The sequence below is a fragment of the Equus przewalskii genome, chromosome 1 (assembly GCF_037783145.1).
Source record: "Equus przewalskii isolate Varuska chromosome 1, EquPr2, whole genome shotgun sequence".
In the NCBI taxonomy this organism is placed as follows: domain Eukaryota; kingdom Metazoa; phylum Chordata; class Mammalia; order Perissodactyla; family Equidae; genus Equus; species Equus przewalskii.
Genome location: NC_091831.1, coordinates 76,480,439 through 76,500,887, shown reverse-complemented (window position 1 = coordinate 76,500,887; position 20,449 = coordinate 76,480,439). Strand labels below are relative to the sequence as shown.

The following is a 20,449-nucleotide window of genomic DNA, read 5'->3' as shown; positions in this document are numbered from 1 at the left end:
AGGAAAAAAGACAAAGTCATGATGAAAAGCAGTACTACTTATTATTTACTATAAACTTTACAAGCAAGGTTATTGATATTTACGAATTTTCTATAACAATCTCAATTTATGCATATTTTTAATCTAAGAGAATATCTAAAGCAAAATTTATGAAAAGACCCACTGAACACAATTTAACGCTTTTAGTCATATACTTAAGATATAACAAAACAAAAAGTATTATTGAAAAAATAAAATTCTAAGCCTGCTATTAACATTTCATATTTCCAGTTCATATAACACTATTAAATCCACAAAGACATAGGAATGGTGTTCATGATAACAAAGAAGGTAACAGTAGAATGACAGAAACATGAATAATCATATTTAAGATTTGACACAAACAGTGCAAGGGAATGGTATATAATTTTATCAATCAGGTTTCCTAGAGAATTTAGCTCTGTAAAATAAAACAAAGGCATAGTCTTGGGGCAGAGGTAATATGTAATGTTAAGAATACATCACAGAGAATTGTACCAGGCTTATAAAGACCACTGCAAATGGTTAACAATTGTGGCACTCACTGTATTTTGTGATGCAGATAATAACTTTTAAAAGTACTCCCCCAAAGATTACTTTATTAATATTTGATAAGTTGAGGGGATCAGTATTTGTGCACATTTAGAGAAATATACTGATGTACCTGCTAATCGACAAAACTACCAAATGGAACAGATCCAGGTTTCTATTTTACACTAAATGTACCTGATAATCTAAAAAAACCACTGAATGAAACAGGTCCAGTTTAGTTAACACTCTACGTTGCATACACAAAGAAAGAAAGCCCATCTGAGTGCAAAACTACCTGAGTTATTAATCTTTTTTCACAAAGGAAATAAAAGGAAATGTTTCTTTTCACTTGCACTGAAAAATTAGTCAACTCAAAAATCACTGTTTTTAAGTGAAAATTATTTTTATGTTCACCTTATTCACTGCTTTTAAGCTCTGTTTTAAATTTCTTTACATGTAGGATTGTCTGATACAAAATTTTTGCATGCTGCAAAAGAATTTTTCACATGAACAGTAGCATACAGCCCTTTGAGTGCCACAGTTACTTTTTAATTTTAATTTGCTTTATACCATAAACATGACTGAATAGGTTAGGAGACTGTGACAAAAGGGTCTGTGAAGGTGAGAGTTTGGAGAAGACAATAGGGAGGTATCAAGAAAAGAAGAATGACATTCAGGAGAAGGTGCATGCAAGGGACTAGGAAGGCTTGGTGAAAAAGACAGGGGCAGTATTTCCTTTCTCCTCCTTAAAACAAATTTGTAGATATTTACTTGGAAACCATTGTCAAATGGTCTTTATTTATAGTTCTTTAACTTTCACACTATAGAAATAAAGCAGATAATTTCCTAGAGTACCTTGCTTTCCTTTCTATTAATTCCAGAATAATTATTTCAAAGCATATGAGTTGAACAACTCCGTAATCTTTTATCAATATTCCTAAATCCAGTGGCATATACAATGAAAGTATGGCAGGGACCAGATTACATGGAAGGAAAGGAAAAAAAAGGAGAATGTAGAACATCCAAGAGAAGGAAGGAATAGAGAAATTAAGCTGGAAAGCTACATAAAAATTTTTAAAGGGAAAAAAGAGGACATAGAGTAGAAGGAAAATCACAGGATATGCGCATTTCCAATCAGATTCATTCCAGTCTCTTACTCTCAACTCTATTTTGGCTGCTAATTAGGAGATGGGCTCTGTATATGACCCAAAAAGGTCCTAAGAAAGAAGTGACTACCATAATCATATATAAAAATTAACTCAAAATGGATAAAAAACAAATATTAGAGTTAAAACTATAAAATTCTTAGAAGAAAACATGGGGGAAATTTTCATAACACTAGATTTGGCGATGTTTTCTATGATACAACACGAAAAGCACAGGCAATAAAGTGAAAATAGATAAACTGGACTTCATCAAAATTAAACACTTTTGTACATCAAAAGACACTATCAAGAGAGTGCAAAGATAATTCTGTGGGTTCACAGAATGGTAGAAAATATCTACAAATCATATATCTGTTACAGGATTAACATACAGAAGATATGAAGAACTCCTACAACAACAAAAAAACAACCGATTCAAAAATGGGCAAAGGGCTTGAATAGACATTTTCCCAAAGAAGATACACAAATGGCCAATAAGTACATAAAAATGCTCAACATCACTAGTTATTAAAGAAATGCAAATCAAAACCACAACAAAATACCCACTAGGTTAGCTATAACAAACATTTTTTAAAAATGGAAAATAATGAGTGTTAATGAAGACATGGAGAAATTAGAACCCTAATACATTGTTGGTAAGAAGTAAAATGGTGCAGCCTCTGTGGAAAACAGTTTCACAGTTCCTCAGAAAAGTTCAACAGTTACCACGTATAAAAGAATCAAGAATCTCCAGTGAGAGAGCCAGGCTGGTTCTGTCCCAATCCCCCATTTGACTCTATATTCCATGGGTATTACTTTTATAAACCAGGCCCTTTTATTTGGATTTTAACTTCTGCTCTATTTCCATTTTGTTGTTCGGAGGTAAAATTTAGTTCAATATTCACTTAACAGTTACCAATTGCCAGGGATATACTGTTCTGGATGTGGCGAAGGATATTAATGGAATGAATATGGAATTGGGATTTTTTTTTCATGTTTTAAAATTAAACACTTTCATAATGTGAAATAATGTGGTCATGATGTAGAAAGCTTGAACAATGACAAAAACAATTTACCCACAGTCCTAGGTGGAAGTTATATTCTAGGGGTCAAATTCCTTTGGCTCCAAAAAATAATTTAGAAAAATTCAGTATCAGAAAAGTGACTCAAATTAGACTGAGAAAATATGAATAGAACGTAAAAGAAGTTAAAATGTGTTATCAGAAGGATAAAAGAAGGGAACAATTAGAAGGGAGAAAACACACAAACATGAAGTACGAGACAAAAAATAGGATAACTGAAGGATGGTTTCTTCATTTTGAGAAAGGGAGAAAAGGAAAGTAAATAAGAGAAACACTTGCAGCTGCAGCAGCTGGAACCGAAGTGAAAAGTATCATGAAAGGAGCAATCAATTGGGTCAAGTTCCACCAATAAGACAAGTAACAAGAGGTCAAGAAATAAGGATGGAATTCAGGTAGATGGGGTCACTGGTGACAATTTTGGAAGCATGGTGGGGGCAAAAGCCTTACTGGAGTGGGTTTATACAAAAACAACAGGAGAGAAACTGGAATACAAGTGTAGATAACTCAATTACTTTTGCTGGATGGAAATGGAGCAAAGATATGGTACAGTAGAAGAAAGCAGAGGAAAGCTCAAGTGAATTTTCTTTGAGATGGGAGAAACAGTGCAGGTCCGTATGTGGATGGGAATGATTAGGCGAGAAACCGACAATAAAGAGAAAAAAGGGGAGAATTTCTGGGCCCATGTCTCTGACTTAGGCAAGAAGGTACAGCAATTAGAAGACTGGCTTTAGATAATAGCATGCATGTTTACCTACGGCTAAAAATAAGAAGGCAGACAAACTGGCAACAGATGCAGGTAAGAAGGTAGAAGTAGTGGAAGTCTGTAGAAATTCTCATTTCAATTCTTCAATGAGGTAAGAAGCAAGGTCACCAGATGAAAGTGAGGATGGGGAAGAAATGCTGGGGATTTGAGAAGATAAGAAACAGTATGAAAAAAAGAAAAAAATTTCTGTAACTATGGATGGTGATGGATGTTAACTAGACTTACTGTGGTGATCATTTTGAAATATATACAAGTATCAAATCATTATATTGTACACCTGAAACTAACATATTGTATGTCAAGTATACCCCAATAAAAAAAATTAGTAATAAAATAAACACTCCCTTAAAAAAAAAGAAAACAGTATGAAACAGTCTTCTAACAAAGTAGGAGAGTGAACAGGAGGAGGACATATAGTACCCACTTGAGGTTCACAGTCACAAATTTAAAATAACAACAGGCGGTGTGGTTCTCCAGCCAGAATGAGCTGCACAGGTCTTAGATTTAATTAGGATTCTTGTGGTATTGTTAGGAGAGTACTACAAAGCAACAAAGAGCAGCAAAGAGCGTGGAAGTCAAAAGAAATGATTATAACAAGTGATCGAAGAATGTAAGCAACATAAGGAGCGGCTTGCAGGCATCAGAGGAGATAGGTGCTAGGACTAATGGGTTGTAAATCCTGGTGGGGTAACTCCTTTGCCTGGAAAATAAATTCCTAAATAGGGACCATTTCTTTGTATCTAAAGTGCCAACCACAGTATTTGGCACATAGATGTTAAACTTATGTTTGCCAAATAAAGGAATAATGTCTGATAAAAAGCAGCTGAATGTTCGCATTTGTCTGAGAAAGCTTTTTACTAGTCCTCTCCCCAATTCCCTCCAAGGATGACCCAATTTGCTTACAAAAATAAGACATTTTTAAAATAAAATTCACTTTTATTTCAAATAATACATTTAAGTATAATTTATCTATTTTGTTTTCTATAACTTGTAATATGGAATAGAACTGTTGTTACTTAAGAGTTTTACAGCTGAAATGTTACAGTGTCTCTTTTGTCTTTCTCTTTTACTTAAGGGTAATCCTTTTACACAGTTGGTGATCCTCAATATAAAAAACAGTAATATCCTTATCAAATTACCAACTCCTTGATTATGGAAAGCCAAACTGGAAATGAATGGAGAAAAATAAATCAGTATCAATACATAATAAAATACTGATGTATTTTAAATCCCATGTGAAGTAATCTAAATAGTTCCAATACACTTGTTGTATTAATAAGCAAGAAAAGCCATTATTGGACAAGGATAAATCCAACACATTTAACAAAGTTTATGGCAGGTGAATTTCAACATGTAACTTTATTTTTAAAAAATCAATCCCACATTAAGGCATGACTTAGAAACTTGAGAATGAAAAGGAGCAATAACTAATGATACTAAAATCTTCTATAAAATATTAATATCACCAAGAGAAATTAAAACAAATATAACAGAGAGCCTACTATTAAAAACTACTTATACGTTTTTAAAATGTATGGAGATATATTTTTTAAAAGAAAAAAAGTACACACTAAGATAGTGACCTTATCTTTCTACTTATATGTATTTTTCCAGTTTTCTAGATTGAATGCTATTTTTGGAAGAGTTAAAAAAATTTATAAAAAAGCAATGACTTATTCAAAGTGACCTAGTAATCTCTATATTGTTGTACAATAGTTTTACATATGGTCACCATATCTGAAAAATTCTATAGCAATATACCATTTATAAGCCATTATGTCTTTCAGGATCCTCAGTTCTGGCTATCTCCAGTAAATTTGATGTAAGCATGTAAAAATGTCCCTTTTTTCCCCATCGTAATAGTAAAAACAAATTGGCCCAAACACTATCCTTTGTGTAACAAAAATTAACATTTTTAAGTTGTGAAATAGGGTTATAAATGAAATTTATATTAACGTAAGGTTTATACAGCACTTTAGAAAAAAGGAAAAAAGTAAAAATTACAAGAAAAACAGTATTTTTTTAACTAAGATATTCTTATTTTAAGAAAAATCTGTTTGCTGGAAAATGATGTTTCGGATCAAACAAAACTCAAATAAATAGCTCCATACAAAATTTCCTAAATTGCTATTGCAATGAGTGACTGCCACTGAATATAAAACTATTTTCATGAACCTCCATGCATAAATCTTCACTACTAATTTCACCTCTCTTAAGTGTAAATTCAGAGATGAAGCTGAAGATCCCCAAAATAACAGGAAAATAATTGTAGAGCCGATGAGGATTTGTTGCAGTCCTCATTAGATTAGCTTCAGATATGAAGGAACAGTAAAAGTCATAATTATTGCTTATTCATCAATTAGACTGGTTATTACTGAAGAGAGAAATATGAATACTGTTAGGTTGACTATAAGAATATTAACTGCTTAATCTATTGAAGCACAGCTGTTTTCTCTATGATGCTGTAGTGTGTAGAGATCCACCCTAAAGGTCTTCATCAAGATGGTAAGTTTTCTTCTTCTGAAAGTTCACACCATACAAATACTTGAGTTGTCAGGAGTAGATGGCATCCTTCTCAGTAACACAAGCATGTCCTGTTGTACTAGGTCTCATTTTCCTTCCTCTATTATTAAAAACTTAAATGCCTCAATTTAAAATCTTTCCTTACCTTACTAAATCCTCTCACCAATTTCAAAGCTAAAATACTGGACATTCTTTCTACGCTCCAAAATCCAAGTGCTCCTAGGATAGGATTATTCTTTCCCTTAGTCAATCTCAAGACAAAAAGTTGTGTCTTTTTTTTTGGTGAGCAAGATTGGCCCTAAGCTAACATCCATTGCCAATCTTCCTCGTTGTGCTTGAGAAAGATTGTCCCTGAGCTAATATCTGTGCCAATCTTCCTCTATTTTTTGTATATGAGATGCCATGTGTACTTGCACACCCAGGATCCAAACCCGCGAACCCTGGGCCACCAAAGCAGAGTGCACGAACTTAACCACTACGCAACCAGTCTGCCTCCAGAAAGTTGTATCTTAATTGCAGAATTTTATGAATGTCTCAATTCTTACACCTACTAAGCCTCTTCTGTTTAATGTGACAATTAATAGAAAATAATTAAGCCTTGATTACAGTGAAAGTTGGAGAACACCTAAATACCAACCATTTGTCACAGAATTTAAAGCATTATTATGAAGGCCACTAGAAAAACTGCCTTGTTACATAAACTAGCAAAATAACTGGGAGAGAAGAAGTGAAAGGAGAGGTAAAAGATGATGCGGCTCTTATCTATCTTGTGGGCATTACTTGTAATTATTAATTTTTGCTGATTCAATTTTTTCCTTCCTTTTTTTGAGGAAGACTAGCCCTGAGCTAACATCTGCCACCAATCCTCTTTTTTCTTTTTTGTTTGCTGAGGAAGACTGGCCCTGAGCTAACATCCGTGCCCATCTTCCTCTACTTTATATGTGGGACAACTGCCACTGCAAGGCTTGATAAGCAGTGTGTAGGCCCGAGCCAGGGATCAGAATCTGCGAACCCCAGGCTGCCAAAGCAGCACACACGCACTTAACCACTACACCACCAGGCCAGCCCCTCCTTCCTGTTTTTAAACTAACATACTCAATATTTACATTTACATCCTAGGCAAAAGTGGAACTTCCTCTATATTTATATTTAATAAGATCATTTAGTAAGATCAAAATGATTAAATATCAAAGACTGGGCAAAATATTCTTACAGTAGCTATATCTGAGATCTCAAGTATCTTCCTTTGAACAAGATGATTAATAGTCAGCCCTTCAAGTGAGGAAAATCATGTGGCAAGAGGTAGCATAAAAACCAACAGCCAAAAGGATAAATTACACATGATGTTAAAAGTGATATCTGGAAAAGCTTATGTTTCAGGACAACACTGATGATAGGTATTCTTGAAATTCAATATTTTGTTAGTCTTGCTCATTAGAAATAATAAAAAATAAGTCCTAAACAATAACTCCTGAATATTTCCTTATGACTCGAGTTGCTATTTTCCCAACCTTCAGAATGGATCAGAATTGTACTTTTCTCTAAATAAGAAAGGTAATCAGATTAGACATGCTTCTAGAGCTTCCTATTCCTGCAAAAGGACAACACAAAATGTACTTTTAAGAAACAGAGAGTATATTCTTTTTTAAGAAACAGAGAATTTGAGATGATGTTTTCTTAATAACTTCCCAAACCACAGAATACAATTTAAATATAAAGCACGAGAACTGTATTCCTCCTTGAAGACACTAGGCACATCATCGCCACTTCAAACTTTCATAGTTAACTTTTGAAGGGCTACAACTCTATCATAGACTATTATTTCAAATATAATTATCAAACACTCCAAAATAAATTCAGTTTTTCTTAAAAGATGTCTAAATGATCAGATCCCAAAATTGGCTTGCCAATTTTGGATAAAATTCAAACACAAAATTTCTTTGGATAAACCAAAAGAAACTTGTGTAAGAAAAAGACAAGTTATTGAACACAATCTAAAACCAAACCTCAGTCTTGCCTTTCACTTCCCTAGGTTAGTAGCAGTCAGAAAGTGCACTCTATTTTAGTCAAGCAGACTTGCTTACATTTCAACTATATTGTTTCAAACATATAAATTTCTGAGGTTTCTGAACAAGGCTGTAATGCAAGAGGTGCTAATGAGGAGATGAGGCCTTCCTGAAATAGCTAAAGCTTCTTAAGAAATCAGTTTTAAAACCCCTGCCTTCTAAAGGAAAAAAATGTGATGACTTAAGCAGATTACAAAGAAGAGGCTTCTGTGGCAAGGTAGTTGAAAATGTAAGAGAGCAAGAAGCCTGATAATTGTGTGTAGACATCAAGAAGCTCAAATCTTTTTTATCTTTTCAAGAGATTTTTCTATCCTTTCACCAATAATGTTGCCTCTATCAATCTACATTTATAACATAAAAATCAATTATGTAGACTTCAGTTTTCTAGACACTAAGGATATCTTCTAAATATTGAAAACAGTAAGTAGGAAGTCACTAAGCGAGGCATTTACATGCTAAAAACTACATATTTTTTATATGGTACTATCATCTCAATTAGAAAACTACTAAGTCTGTAATTCGTTAATCAAATTTTAAAATAGAAAATGATTTTATAAGTGTTTTTAGGTAGTAATCACTAGCTAAAACTCAAGTTACCTCACATTCCATCCGCAGTAATGCACCAAGTAAAGGACCTCTCCACCTTCGACATCAGAATCTTTAATACTAGCTTCATACATTTTTTGATTTTTCCCTCGTCCATACCGCACTTGGACTTTCATGCCTGGTGGATAGCATTCAAATTCCTCTTCCTCATTGTTGTCATCATCATCTTCATCCTCTTCCTCCTCCTCCTCCTCCTCTTCTGCTTCTTCATCATCTTCATCTTCTTCTTTATTCGTTTCATCTCTTGAAAGGTTTAAAAAATCGCAGTTAATAAAAGATACTTCATAAGCTTTTCAGTTGCAAACCACATAAACTGATAAAAATCGTGGCTGTGAGTGTTCCGGGAACAGCAGGTTCCATGTGTACAAAATTCTCTGAGTTTCAATTTAATATTAAAAACTAAAACTGTATAAGATGACCATGGTTACAGAAAAATGCATTTAGAGAAAATGAAGCTTGAAAAACAAATGCATTAAAGAAAATTTCCAACAGCCAGAAGAACAGAAGTTGTGCTGAAGAGCGAGAAACTAGCAAGTCTGACTGTAATAATTTTCTCATGTTTTATTATAAAAGTTTGTTAGGGGCCAGCCCCATGGCCTAGTGGTTAAGTTCGCGCACTCTGCTTCGGTGGCCCAGGGTTCGCCAGTTTGGATCCTGGGCATGGACCTACCTACACACTGATCATCAAGCCATGCTGTGGCAGCATCCCACATAGAAGAACCAGAATGACTTACAACTAGGATATACAACTGTGTACTGGGGCTTTGGGGAAGAAAAAAAAAGGAAGAGTGGCAATAGATGTTAGCTCAGGGCCAATCTTCCTCACTCGAAAAAAAAAAAGAAAAGGAAGAAAAGCATACTTTAAAAATAAATAAACAAAAGCGTTTTACATCTCGGTTGACAAAAACAAAAGTCATTACATCTCATAGCCATTTCTGACTAAAAGTTATTTTTCATTCAAATATTTCTAGCCTTCAGATGTTTGAAACAAAAATTTTTACTAGCCAATGGGGCTAGTCTTAACAACTTTAAAAGGTGCTCCAACCAAATTTTCAAATTTTGTACTAACTGAAGTATTACTTTGCCTTTCACAGGAATATTCTAGTAACTTCACATGAATATCACATCAAGTTTTTTCTTTCTATTCGTCTAAATTTCACCACAATTTCTGCTCTCTTTACTGCACATTTACTGAAAGACTTCTACCAATTCTCTCAACTTTGAAGCTCCACACAAATAGGTATATGAGGCCAATTCCAAATAATATGAAATTAAAAGTCAAACCATTCTAGAAGTAGCATTGCAACTATCCTGATCATCTCAATATTCATGTACTTTCTAAAAGTGGGCATTTTCACATTCATATTAGCCACAAATCTGTATTAAACAAGTTAGAGAAAATCTTGTTATAGTCTTTCCAAGCATTAAATTTATAAAAAAAAAAACTTCAATATGAAATTCTCGACTTTACTTAAGTTTTTATCTGCTCTGCAATGTCTATACTTATTACAAGTTTTCTCTCAAAAAGAATCCATCACTTCACAGCTGACTAATGAATAAATATTATAAAACAGAACCACAAGACAGCTAAGTAATTAGGCTTTAAAAGTTAACGGATATAGGGCTGGCCCGGTGACGTAGTGGATAAGTTCACGCACTCCACTTCAGCAGCCCGGGGTTCATGGTCTGCTCATCAAGCCACGCTGTGGTGGCATCGCACATACAAAACAGAGGAAGGCTGGCACAGATGTTAGCTTCGGGGCAATCTTGCTCAAGCAAAACGAGGAAGATTGGCAACAGATGATAGCTCAGGGCCAAACTTCCTCTCACACACACAAAAAATTCATTTCCAATGAAATTATATTAAAAAAAAGTTAACAGATATAATATTTATATAAAACTTACTCCACTGATAATTTAAGTTTTATATTCTTGTAAGCAACCTTTTTAGCAATAACCAACTTCATCTATCATTCCTAACTAAGCAATTTTATAGGCAACAGAAATAATTTATAAATAGTGATACAAGCAGCACTATAAGGCTTTCTTATTCTCCTACCTCTTCACGCTACATGGTGAGGCAGGAGGGATGAAGGGAAGCCTAACAGACGTGTGAAATTAAGAGTGAGTTCACAAAAGTACTAAATGGGTCAATTTTCTCTGAAATACATCACAAAGTCAACAAAGATTCTCAAGAATTATTCCTAAGGACTCATTTCCAATCAAATAAGTAAGTACTTAAAAATTAAAACCTGAATAAAATCAGCTGCAATCTGAGATAAAAAATATAAACTCTATTATTGAAAATACATTAACATTTCTATATTGAAGAAATAATTATTATTAAGGCTAACATATCTAAGAAATTCTCAGAAAGGGTGTTATGGATTATAAACTATTACCAACAATTTTAAATAAATTTTTTACATACATATAAAATATATATATGATATACATGTATAAAACTAAAATAGCTAAGACATTTTTGTGAAAGACTACTACTTGGTTAAATCATAAGATTATATCCCTGCATATCAGGGAGAAAAGGAAGTGTATTCTGGCGGCTACAACAAAAGAAGATATTTATTATGCACCAAAAAGATTTATCATGCACCCCAGAATCATCGTATAAGAAAGAAGAGAATAAAAAGTCTAAAATTTTTTAAATGAGAACAAATTCTAAACTGATCTTATATTACGTAATTCACAACTGATAAATGCCAATGTAGCAAGCACAATCCTACTTTAAGTGGTAGCCAGAGCAATCGTTTATTTAATCTGGAATAAAAACCTAATACTGTGTATTAATAAAAGAAAGCAGGGGCTGGCCCCATGGCCGAGTGGTTAAGTTCGAGTGCACCGCTTCAGTGGCCCAGGGTTTTGCTGGTTTGGATCCTGCACACGGACATGGCACTGCTCATCAGGCCATGCTGAGGGAGCATCCCATATGCCACAACTAGAAGCACCCACAACTAAAATACACAAGAGCAGAAGAAGGAACAGAAGAAAACAAATTAATAAATTTAAAAATAAAAAATAAAAAAAATAAAACAAAGCAATTAAAAATTTGCACTTAATATCAACCTCAGACACAAACCAAATGAAGGTCACTTAAATAAAATACTGAAGTATATAGAAGCAAACAACACAATTACTGGCTATTGGCCAAAGAAGATACTCTCCTCTCCTCTCTAAGAATTCAGTGGCAAAATCAGAGGTAAAGGTCTAAACCAGATAGACTATAGAATGCCAAGAAGGATAGCCTTTGAAAGTTTAAAATGCAACCAGCACATGGGTTTAAAAAATTAAGTTGATGTTTTCACACACACACACACACACACTTTGTTAGTTATCTTTTAGAGAACTACATTTTGGGAAACCAAGCCTATCAGCAAGGACTTTTGATCTGAATTCACAAAGAAATATCAAATTTTCCCAGTCTGATGTAATACTCCTTACAATGGAACAAATTAAAAAACAAAAAGTTAAACTTTATTGTTACTTCCTATGGGCCAGGCACCGAACCAGGCATTTTACAGAAGTTATTTCATCTCCCATACCTGGACGACCAAGGAAGGACACTGAAAACTCTTGGCAGTAGCTAATTACTTAGAGAAACTTATACACTAGAAAAATATGTATATATTAACTTTTTATAATTGTAAAATTTTCTATTGCACTTATCTAATAAAATTCAGAAATCAATTTTGGACATTCCCAGTACATAATGCTTCTAAAGAACATCTACCAAATTAGGGCAGTCACACCAAGAAAATTTCAGTTTGTGGTATAATATATTTATGAATATCTGTAGCAAATAAAAAAGCCATATAGTCAAGGAATTAAAGAAATTAAAACCTAAAAAACAGTTTCTACTGTAAAGTAAACTGAACTATCAACTTGAAAAGTTAAGATAATTATTAGTAACAAAGAGAAAATATAGGCTTATCATAGTGTCTTCCACACAACAGATGCTCCAGAAATATCTGCAGATTTAAAACTCAGATTTTTAGGCAAAAAGCTAAATCCTTATTAAGTTTAATAGTTCAAACAGACTCCAGCAAGGAGTACTTCAAATATACATTTACACACACACAAATATAACCAAATATAATGAACCAACATTTATACTATATTCGTTTAAACCCAGGTTTTTTTCCTTCATGTTTATCTGCGTGCTGACGCCAAAATTTCAGCAGTACACTAAAATGATCAAGAGATTTTAGGCAAAAAACTGAATACTTACTAAGTTTCTTAATAGTTGAAATAATCCCCAATAGCAGTAAGGAGTATTTGAAATATCCATTTGTACACACAGATATATAACAAAGCACAAAACCAAACACCTTTTACTATATTCATCTAAGCATGTGTTTTTTCTCCTTTCCGTTTGCGTGCTCTGGCCAAATTTCAGAAAAATGCTAAAATGAACAAAAAAATTTGGTTGTACTTACTTAATGGACCACTAACAATGGAGACGTTTAGGTGTGTTAAACCTCAGAAATAAGATTAGATGCCAAAGGTCACCTCTAAAATCCAGGGGTCCACTGGCAGTGCACAAATTACATTGCTAAATAATTGGTCATTCCAAACTGACCAAAACAAGTAAATGCTACTGTCACATAAAACACATTAACAATTTTGGCCTTTTAAAAACTAAATAATTAACATGTTTCCATTCTTATTTGTTGCTTAAGAGATGAATAGAAGTCTCAAAATCTACAGCCAACATACCATCTACAAAACATTGGAGAAAGCCATCTTGCCAAATTTGTGTTATCTGGTTATTCAGCAGAGCTTTCATGCAGTAAGAAGTGCTTTTCTCTAGGTCAAAATTTTATAAATTTCCATGATGAGAGCAAGCAGAATAGATCAAAAATATCTTTTGCTACAAATTTGCACTAGTAGGGTCTCTGAAGGAGGCAAATGTTATTTATGTGATAAATGCAAATCACTCATTCTATATTTTGTCAATCAACTTTAGATTCATACACACACACCAAGAGCAAATTACAAGAATCCACTCAGCCAAAATGCATCTTAACCAAAAACAAATTTCTTACCCAGATTTTGCTTTTTCTTCTTCAGCTTCTACCTTTATGCTGAGGGATTCATCTACCCCAGTTGTCTCATCTTTATCTTCCAGATTTTCATTTTCTTCTGTTCTTTTCACGTTAACTTCTTTTTCCTGATCAGACTGTGTAGGTATAGATTCTAACAAATTCTTTTTACTTCCCTAGAAAAAGATCAGAGGAACTAAACCAACAAAAGTAAAAACTGTCAACCTAATTCTATGATCTAAATGTCAGCAAAAGGAAGTACCAACCAATACCAATACCAAGAAAGTTATTAGTTATTTTAAGAAACTCCTGTCATTCCTAAAGCACTAGGCAAAAACACCTAACAGCTATTTAAATATAAAAATAGCACTTAATGAAGAAAACAAACAAAAAATAAAGTATAAAATTATACAATAAATTAACCATGGAAATTTTACAGAGGATGTAGAAAATGTACCAAAGAAGGCAAAGGACCATTAACTGTATCTGATTTACCAGAGAGGGTTTAATATTTTCCTTTCTTTCAATATCATCTTCAGTAGGCTTTTCTTCTTTTGGTATTATATTCTCTTCCTCTTCAATCTTTACTTCTTTAATCTCTGATTCATTTTCTTCCTTAACTTTTATTTCCTTTACATTTTCACACTCCTTACACGGCTTGTTAACAACTTTCTCTGGCAATGCCATCTGAAATTCAATATTGGCGGACCTACAGTACTCCTCAAAACCATATAAGTATCTGGAAACATGAAGAGAAAATACATCTAGAAAAACATTTCGAAATATTACTATAGAGTTGTGGTTTTTTAAATGTGTTCATTTCTTCTGTTTAAGTTCTCAGATATGAGCCATATTAAGATTCTAATTTATTCCAGTTCAGTTCTTCCCAATCATTTTAACCCAAATAGAAACATTTTTCAAAGAAAAAAAACTACTAAAATAAAACTATCCTAAAAGTGGACAGTCATAATCTTTAATATAGTAATTGTAACAATAGCAGGTAGCAGAAGCACTAGTAAGAGCTTCTATTCGTTGAGCACTTCTTATATACCAGGCATTGGGCCTCTTACTACATGTAAAATCTCATTTAATCATCAGAGTAAGCCTTTGAGGCAAGTAGTATTATCCCATTTTACATGAGGAATGGGAAACTAAACGAGGAAACTAAAGCGAGGAGAACAAATAAATGGTCCAAGGGCACAAACAGCCAATAACTGGAAGAACCAGGATTCAAACCTGGGTTTACTTGACTTTAAAACTTTGACATATTAACCTCCACATAGCACTTTCCAAATTTACGTGGCAACAAAAACTTTCTTCACAGAATATCTCATAGATCTAGTATTCATAAAATATACTCTAGAAAATGCTATTATGGAGTGATTAGTAAAAATTTCTCATTTCTTCTTAGAAGAAATAATTAGCCTCAGTTATACGGTAAATTCCATCCTGCTTTCGAGGTAAAATATTGAATACAGCCGTATCAAGCACATTGACTTACTTTTTATAAGCACATTTAACATTGTAGCCTGCAGCTGAATTTAAGACAGGGATTCCAAGATCTTGGTAGACTTGTTTCCAAACAGCTCCACTTTCAATCTAACGGACAAAGTGAAATGAAAACTCCCAAATTAAAAGGTGGGAATATAATACAACTTTGATAAATACAGTATATATAAATATATTTATTGGTTCTAATATCAAAGGAATAAAAAATATCAATCTTGATAAATTCTAAATCAAAAATTTGGTTTACAACATTTTAAAGTAAGTTTTAGTACTCCAACTAATCTCAGAGAATTATAAATGTTGAAATATTAGGCCATTTGACTTTTAAATAAACCCTGCTACAGTAAATAAGAAAATATCCAGGTTCCTAAATCAAAATTTGTAGTGAAGAGACAGAGATAAAAATTTTGAAATGATGTATTATGTCCCATAGAACTTGCAAGCTAATAAAATCAAAGCAGTTCTATGGATCTTAGTAAAGCATTTTATTCTACAAAATACTTTTTCTTTTTTGCCAAATAGGCTCAACTGGATGAGCACCATATATCATGGTAACCCTAAGATAATGTCTTCAGTTCAACAAAGATTTTTTGCATTTTTTTAATATATATATACACACACACACATATATAATGTTACATATGTATCAGACACAGTGGAAAAGATTAAGAATATAAAGAATATTAAGACAGATCCCTGCTCTCAAGGACCTTACAACCCAGAAAGAATTTCCACTGATACAGTTGTGACATAACTCAGATAGCCACAGAGGTTTTCAGAAAGTTTGACAAAATTAACAATAAATCAGAAAAGCTCATTTTTAAAAATCTTTAAATAATTTTAAATTTGGTCTAAGGAAGCTAGCTCTGTTTCTAACTTGTACTTTTCATTTTCTTTTCCTTCTATTCTTAGATTTTTATTAACAGACAATTTTAGATAATTTTTAGATAATAAAACATGTACGAAAAACATGTTTCACTTCTGATTGTAATACTTACATTATCAAATCCCCCAAGTTTGTGTACAAGTCTGAACAACTTAAACAGATTCAAATTCCGATATCCAAGTACAGGCCGTTTGTTAATAGGTGTGCCTATTAAAGAAAAGACAAAATATATTAGAACCACACTATGTTTTTTTATTTAAAATTTCAAAAGATTCAAATATTACCACTGAATTTATATAGTGCAAAGTATATATATATGGGGGAAAAAATCCCTTGTCGACCAAAAATATGATGTCTACTATTTAAGACCATTTCATTTTTAAATATTTTTCTCATATCAAACTTTTGAAACCTTATGTGATTCCATTCTACTTGCATTCCCCTTATGAGCAAAAGAATAAATACCAAATAAAGCAAAATAAAATACCAACAAAACAAAGTTTTTAAAAAATATCAGGGAAATGAAAGTTTGGTAGAACTGAAGAAAGGGTTGAGATAACTGATGAGCAACTGCTTCACAATGAGAGTTATTTTTATGATACTTTCTTTGTATTTTACTAATTTACTACTACTCTAAACTATGATTCTAGAGTGAAGCTATAGTTCTGTTTCATTCTAACATGGGAAAATGTAGGACAAGGACACTAAAGTATCAAACTGTTAGAAAGCGGGAGAGGAAATAACAGGATAGAGAAACACAACATACAGCCCTTTCCATAAGATATGAGTGACATGATAGTATTTTATCACTAATATTTCTAATATTAGATTTTACTCATGTTCTTCACTTTCTAATTTATCTTATACAAAAGTTTAAGAAATAGCCTACGTTCTTAGGTCAAGCCTCCATTCACACAAAGAAATGACACAGGAATCAAGAATATTTTATATTAAAGAATAAAAAGACACCTACACTGTAGTAGCCATAACATTTATGAGAGGAAAAGAAGACAAACAGAGCCAGCTTCTCCTCATCAGCAGTACAAATGAGGATTTAAAAAACATTAATTATCTGAGTACAGTGGGATTTTCAAATATTCTTCATTCATTTTGCTTTTCTCCTCAAGCTGGAAAGCTTTCTGCCTCTCCCTGTTCCCTTTCTAGTACCTTCTCAGGAAAAGGGAAACTACACTCTGAACAGCAGCTAAGCAAGAGAGTAACAAGGCCATAGTGACTGGAGGACTAGGTCACCAGTGTAAATGAAAGGTTGCACCCATTCTTTTTTCTCTCAATCCTTGCATTTCTTTAATAGCATTAGGCAGATTCAATAAGCTAAGCCAAGGCTCACCTTGAGACTTTGTCACTTTTCTCTATTTCTGGTTCTCTACAGATGGTTTAATTCTCTTCTTAGTTCTATGTGGCTGGGTCATAAGAAGACTGACAGCCCACCTTAGAATGTGGTGTGTGTGTGTGTCTCTCTCTAACTCCTACACAAACACACACACATCCTACTATATCAAACAGTAATTTTGGAGAAGAAGGCTTTTACTGGAGGCAAATAAAATGGTACTATGATTCCCATTCTGCTCCTGTTCTCTACTATAAGAGTTCTTTGGGGTCTCATGGATGGGTAGCAGGATAGGCAGAACAAAATACAGTCATTTATGAGTCCACGGCCATGATATCCACCAAAATACTATCAAACTCCTCATTCCACTTACTATGTGACAGACACAATGCTAGGTGCTGGTGACACTGGCAATCAAAAAGATAGCCATGATTATACCAGCGACATGAAGCTTAATGAAGAGAATTCTTATTTTTAAAATATTATCTGTCTGATACCTACAGCATTAATGCTGAATAAAAGAAAAACACTCACCTCTGTCTTCCATAAATTTGTACAACTGCTGAAGAAAGTTCTCCCTTTCTTCTGGAAATGGTTCTATTTCTTCCTATTTTAGTCACAGAAGAATAGAATATTATTTTCCTCAGTTAAGCAGTTTAATAATACAAGCGTATTTCCTACCAACAGCAAAGACTAATACTACATTAACATATTTCAAAGGCTTTTTACCAAGTAAAAATTATTTAATACTAAGATGTTCAAAACCAGAAAAGTCTAGACAGTTTATGCTTTACAGAAGAATATGTCCTAAAAGGTAACTCAATAGCAACAATTCCAAACATAAATTCTCATGTAAAAAATGAGTCTAGCAAGATGGTTCATGAACTTTTTACCATATCAGAGATCTATTCTTTAAATCAGGGTCACAGGCTCAAGAAGACCTACTCTCACTTGTATTAAATTGGGTCAGGGTTTAAGACCAAAACTGACTCTATGATTGCTCCTCAAGGAATTATTCAAGTGTGGGTCCCATTAGCTGTAACTATAAGTATCCTTCGTTATATTCAGCCCCACTGGATAGTACTTCAAGCTTATAAAATCAGTAAAGTGGGGAACAAACTTGATCTACAATACCTGAAGATTCAGACTTAGGGAAATCTTCAAGTAATAAAATAGTTCCCAGATTTATCAATTACAAGGGAGGGACCAGCTTCTTGCTGCTGTGGCCAGGGGCTGTGGCAGTAGGGAGCTGGTCCTGAAGCAACCTGCAAGGAGCAGGGGAGTAGGTGAGACTGAGGAACTCATCAATTCAGTGACTATCATCCATTCGACAAACATTTAGTAGCACCAGTAAGTGTAGGCACTAAGCTAGGTGCTGAATCAAATAAAATAAAAGAATAAGTGATGGGGCCAGCCACTACACAACATAATTAGGAGTAACTGCAGGGAAAGTGATTCAAAATATACATCTAGGCTTTACAGTTACTCTGGCTGAAACAAATGTACTTCTAACAGTAAAAGTTAGGAGTGTACTTTTCAACTGATAGTCTAAATAATCTAAATTTATCATTTTAATTTTAAAAATTATGTGCCTAATGATGTTCAGTGAGATTTGCCCCTTTATTTTAAAAGCTAGCAGAGCAAAGGAAGACAAGGTAAAAACAAAAAACCAAAACCCATGCTGATAAACCATTAGGCTGGGTTTTCATAAGGTAGTCAGATAAAAGTCTAAGGAAATCTATTCTCTACATATCATCTTAAATATCTCCATGGTACAATATTTGCTTTCCATAAACTGCCAAATGTACTACTATTGCAAAAATTTTTAAGTGAAGTTTGTATTTAACCTAAGAAAATGTTTAAACTGGAAACCAGATTTGCTTTTATAAAATATTTATAAGACAAATCTAAGCAACAAAAGTTTTGGTAACATGCTACACACTATGACAGACACTATTTGAGTATGAGTACAACTAAGACAGGGTCCCTACCCTTGGGAGCTTACAGGTTAGCAGGGAAGGAAACAGACAATAAATTACATACATATGTACGTGTATATACATATATATATAAATGACAAAAATATGTACAAGGAACAGTAGCAGTTTAAACTAGCAAATGGAGTGCTTAACTTTCTTGAAGTGAGGGAGGTGATGGTTCAGATGTTTCCTTTTATAGAGGCGACATGTAGTAGGGTTTGAAAACTGAACAAGAGTGTGCCAGGCTGACTGGGGGCGGGAAGAGATGGGCACTTAAGGCAGAGGTACTGGTATATGCAAAGGTGAGTAGAAGCAAGGTATACAATTTGATACTGCTACAGCATAAAACTCAAAGTGCAAGGGTCTACCAAGAAAAGTGATGAAAAAAAAGGTAGGGGCTGGACTATAAAGCAGGTTCTAATAAGTGAAGCTTGACTTTTAGAGCGATAAGAAGCCACTGAGGAGGTTTTAAGCAAGGGATTAATTACTCATTTCAAGAGAGCAGTAGGGGAGAAGACTGAAACTTTTACACTACACATTGTCACTATAGACCACTGTGGTATAAAACATAAACTCCAAAACAATCCTATTTCATTAATAGTTGTTTATTACAGTTAAATGACAGAACTTCATGACTTACCTGAAATATTACATATTGACATTAACTTATCTTAATTTCCTGAAAACATTAAACACAATTCACTTCATGGTCAAATATAGTAGCCTTCACTATCTGTACCATTCACACAATAACTTTTATGAAGTCATTCAACAAACCACGCACGAGTACAGTGGTGCAATGTCACCAGTAATTTCATGGACATCTTTTCTTGGTACATGTCACTGCTAGACCTAAAAGTATCAGCTAAATAATACCTAAAACTTCAGCTCCTTGATCCATGTAAATTCACAGATGTCTTATTTATGACCTAA

At 33.5% G+C, this 20,449-nt stretch overlaps 1 protein-coding gene across 9 annotated transcripts in view; it reads right to left on the bottom strand.

Moving 5' to 3' along the window:
• The window catches only part of ARID4B (AT-rich interaction domain 4B), a 149,039-nt gene that overhangs the window by 33,398 nt on the left and 95,192 nt on the right, over positions 1-20,449 (bottom strand). For 4 of the 9 annotated variants that reach the window (XR_011524926.1, XR_011524925.1, XM_008515048.2 and 1 more), the window contains exons 12-17: positions 18,072-18,144; positions 16,302-16,396; positions 15,296-15,393; positions 14,290-14,533; positions 13,798-13,970; positions 8,726-8,977 (exon numbers count right to left, since the gene is read on the bottom strand). Coding sequence is in view for 6 of the 9 variants with exons in the window: in XM_008515048.2 (XP_008513270.1) it covers positions 8,726-8,977; positions 13,798-13,970; positions 14,290-14,533; positions 15,296-15,393; positions 16,302-16,396; positions 18,072-18,144 (935 nt within the window). In the remaining 3 variants the exon portion in view is untranslated. The remainder of the gene's footprint in view (positions 1-8,725; positions 8,978-13,797; positions 13,971-14,289; positions 14,534-15,295; positions 15,394-16,301; positions 16,397-18,071; positions 18,145-20,449) is intronic. The other 5 variants (XR_011524927.1, XM_070568650.1, XM_008515049.2 and 2 more) reach the window with 2 other exon arrangements.